General features: G+C 67.5%; 1 protein-coding gene across 1 annotated transcript in view; it reads left to right on the top strand.

Moving 5' to 3' along the window:
* The first annotated feature begins 873 nt into the window (after nucleotides 1-873).
* Nucleotides 874-2,287, top strand: part of CALB2 (calbindin 2) — an 11,885-nt gene continuing 10,471 nt past the window's right edge. The window contains exon 1 of the mRNA XM_009290849.1: nucleotides 874-1,044. Coding sequence (XP_009289124.1) covers nucleotides 874-1,044 — 171 coding nt within the window. The remainder of the gene's footprint in view (nucleotides 1,045-2,287) is intronic.

Raw genomic sequence — 2,287 nt, 5'->3', positions numbered from 1 at the left:
CCCCGAGAGCCGGGGTTCGCTCGGGGCTGGTGTCACCTCTGGGTGCTGGCTGGGGGGTCCTGCCCTTCCCGGGGTGCCCCCTCCCAGGAAAACCTTGCCCACCCCCTGCCCACTCCATCCCCCTCCGCCTCTGCGGCGCCCCATCCTTGGCACCTGGGTTGCCTGGAGGTGGGGGGGGCAGCGAGGCCACCAGCCTGGCCTCAGGGCCACCCCCTTGCCCTGGAGGCAGGGGGTGACAGAGGGGGTGTCCCTTGCCCGGAGCGGGGTAAGGAATGGCCCCTCCATGGCTGGAGCGCTCGGTCCCTGCCCGCCTGCTCCCCCAGCCCTGCAAAACCTCTCCACGGAGATGCTGTGGCAGCAGCCGTGTCAACGGGGATGTCACCTCCCCACGGAGTCACAGCTGGGCATGCCACCCCTGGTCCCCAACACTGCCAGCCCCAAAAAGGCAGGGCAGGGGGAATGCAAAAAGCAGCATCGTTTTGGTGGGAAAATAGTTTATTTTAGCACCGTGGTGCAGTGAAGGAGGCTCAGCCCGCCGGGAAGAGCAGCCCAGGGGAAAGCTCTCGCCCTTCCCCATGTCTCCTGTCCCTGGGGGGAGGTTTGGGGACCCAAACCCCCCCGGGAACTGCGTCACGCGGCGTCCCGGGCTGCGCTGCTGGAGTCGGAGCTCAGCCTGCGCTGGGTGCCCTCCTGGCCGCACCGTCGGGGCCCCTCCTGCAGCCCCGCAGCAGCGGGGGACACGGGCACGGCTGTCCCTGTCACCGCTGGAGCTGGCACTGGGGCAGCCAAGGGGTTGGGGAAGGTGGGACGGTCGCACCCCCGTGGGAGTGGGCAGCTCCTGGTGTGGGCAGCTCTATCCCGCTGCGCCCTCGGATGTGCTCCGTCATCTCCAAAACACAGGGGCGGGCACGGATCCAGCGTGGCCCGTGGGCCCCGGGCAGGGCATGGCTGTCGGGCTGCGGCACGGCGGGTGCCCAGGAGAGGAGGGACTCGGGCGTCAGGGGAGATGGTGGCCTTGATGAGGACGATGCTCGGCCACACCGGGTGGGAGCTCCAACAGCCCCAGCCGCTTCCCTCTGCCGATGGGCACGGGGGTGATGGAGGGGCCCAGGATTCATCCCCCTTGGGTGGGGCTGTCTTGCCCAAGGTCTTCCTTGCGCTTAAACCCCTCCGATGGGGCTTCCACCCGCTTCCCCTTAAGCTCCTCACACCCCAGAGATGTCCCCTTGGGTGTCTTTGACGTCCTCGCTTTGCCAGCCACGGCTGTCCCGTGGCTCCGCAGCGCGGGGAGGCTCCGGGGATGCTGGTGCGGCTGCACAGACCAGCCGTGGCTCTCCGGAGGGGATTTTTCATGCCTCGCTGCATGCCGCCGCTCTGCGGACACGGATCAGACCTGTCCAAGCTGCTGCTTGGGGGAAACCAAGCTACTGACCATGGCTTTTCTTGGCGTTACTCTTTTTCCTGGCTCAAAACTCTGGCTGATTTTTTTTTTCCCCCAACTGAATTCAAAGGAGCTTGGGGCTCTCGCGCACCCGCAAAAACAAAGCCCCTGGGAAGGGCAGTGGAAAGCCAAGCCCCTCTGCGGCTCACACCGGCACCCCGACACCGCCCGGGCCCCTCATCCCCTCCTGGGAGGGATGCTGCTCATCCGCCGGGATGCGGCCGTCAGCGAGGAAGGTGCCCTGGGACTTCCCCAGGCGCTTCCAGCCGGGATGTGGATGGGTTATTCCTAGCCTCCGCGTTGCAGCGGGGAGGAGATGCTGCAGGGGAGCCTGCGGGTGACGATGCCGGAGGCGGCACAGAGCAGGGCACCGCGGTCCAAGGCTCCGGTGGCTGAAATGGGGAGGGGTTTTGGGGGGGGATGCCCACGAGGAAAAGCCCCGGCTGTCCCTCGGTCAGGCACTTCGGAGGAAAGGGCAGCGTCCCCCAGCTGTGCCCAGATGTTGGTGGGAGGGAGGATTTCTGGCAGCACCGCAGAGCCGGTGTCCTTGCTGCGGTCCCCCGGCTGTGGCATGACCCCGCTGCTTCGGGGTGCACCGGTCACCCCCTCGAAGTCACCGAGACAGCGACGCATGGTTGGGTCCTGCCTGAGCTGTCCTGCTGCCGAGCATCCCGCGGGCAGGGAAGGGCTGGGGATACCCCGGGTTCCGTAGGAACCACACCTCGGCACCGATATCGGCAGTGAGGGGTGGGGGGGGTACGTGGGACAGGGACCTTTCTGAGCCCCCAGCCACCTCGGAGACCGACGCTGGGGTTCCTGCCCTGGGGGCTGACCCCATCCCCGGGG

Source organism: Aptenodytes forsteri, unplaced genomic scaffold, assembly GCF_000699145.1.
Source record: "Aptenodytes forsteri isolate BGI_AS27 unplaced genomic scaffold, ASM69914v1 Scaffold14, whole genome shotgun sequence".
NCBI classification, from domain to species: domain Eukaryota; kingdom Metazoa; phylum Chordata; class Aves; order Sphenisciformes; family Spheniscidae; genus Aptenodytes; species Aptenodytes forsteri.
Note: the sequence above shows the minus strand (reverse complement) of the source record. Positions and strands in the feature narration are given on the sequence as shown.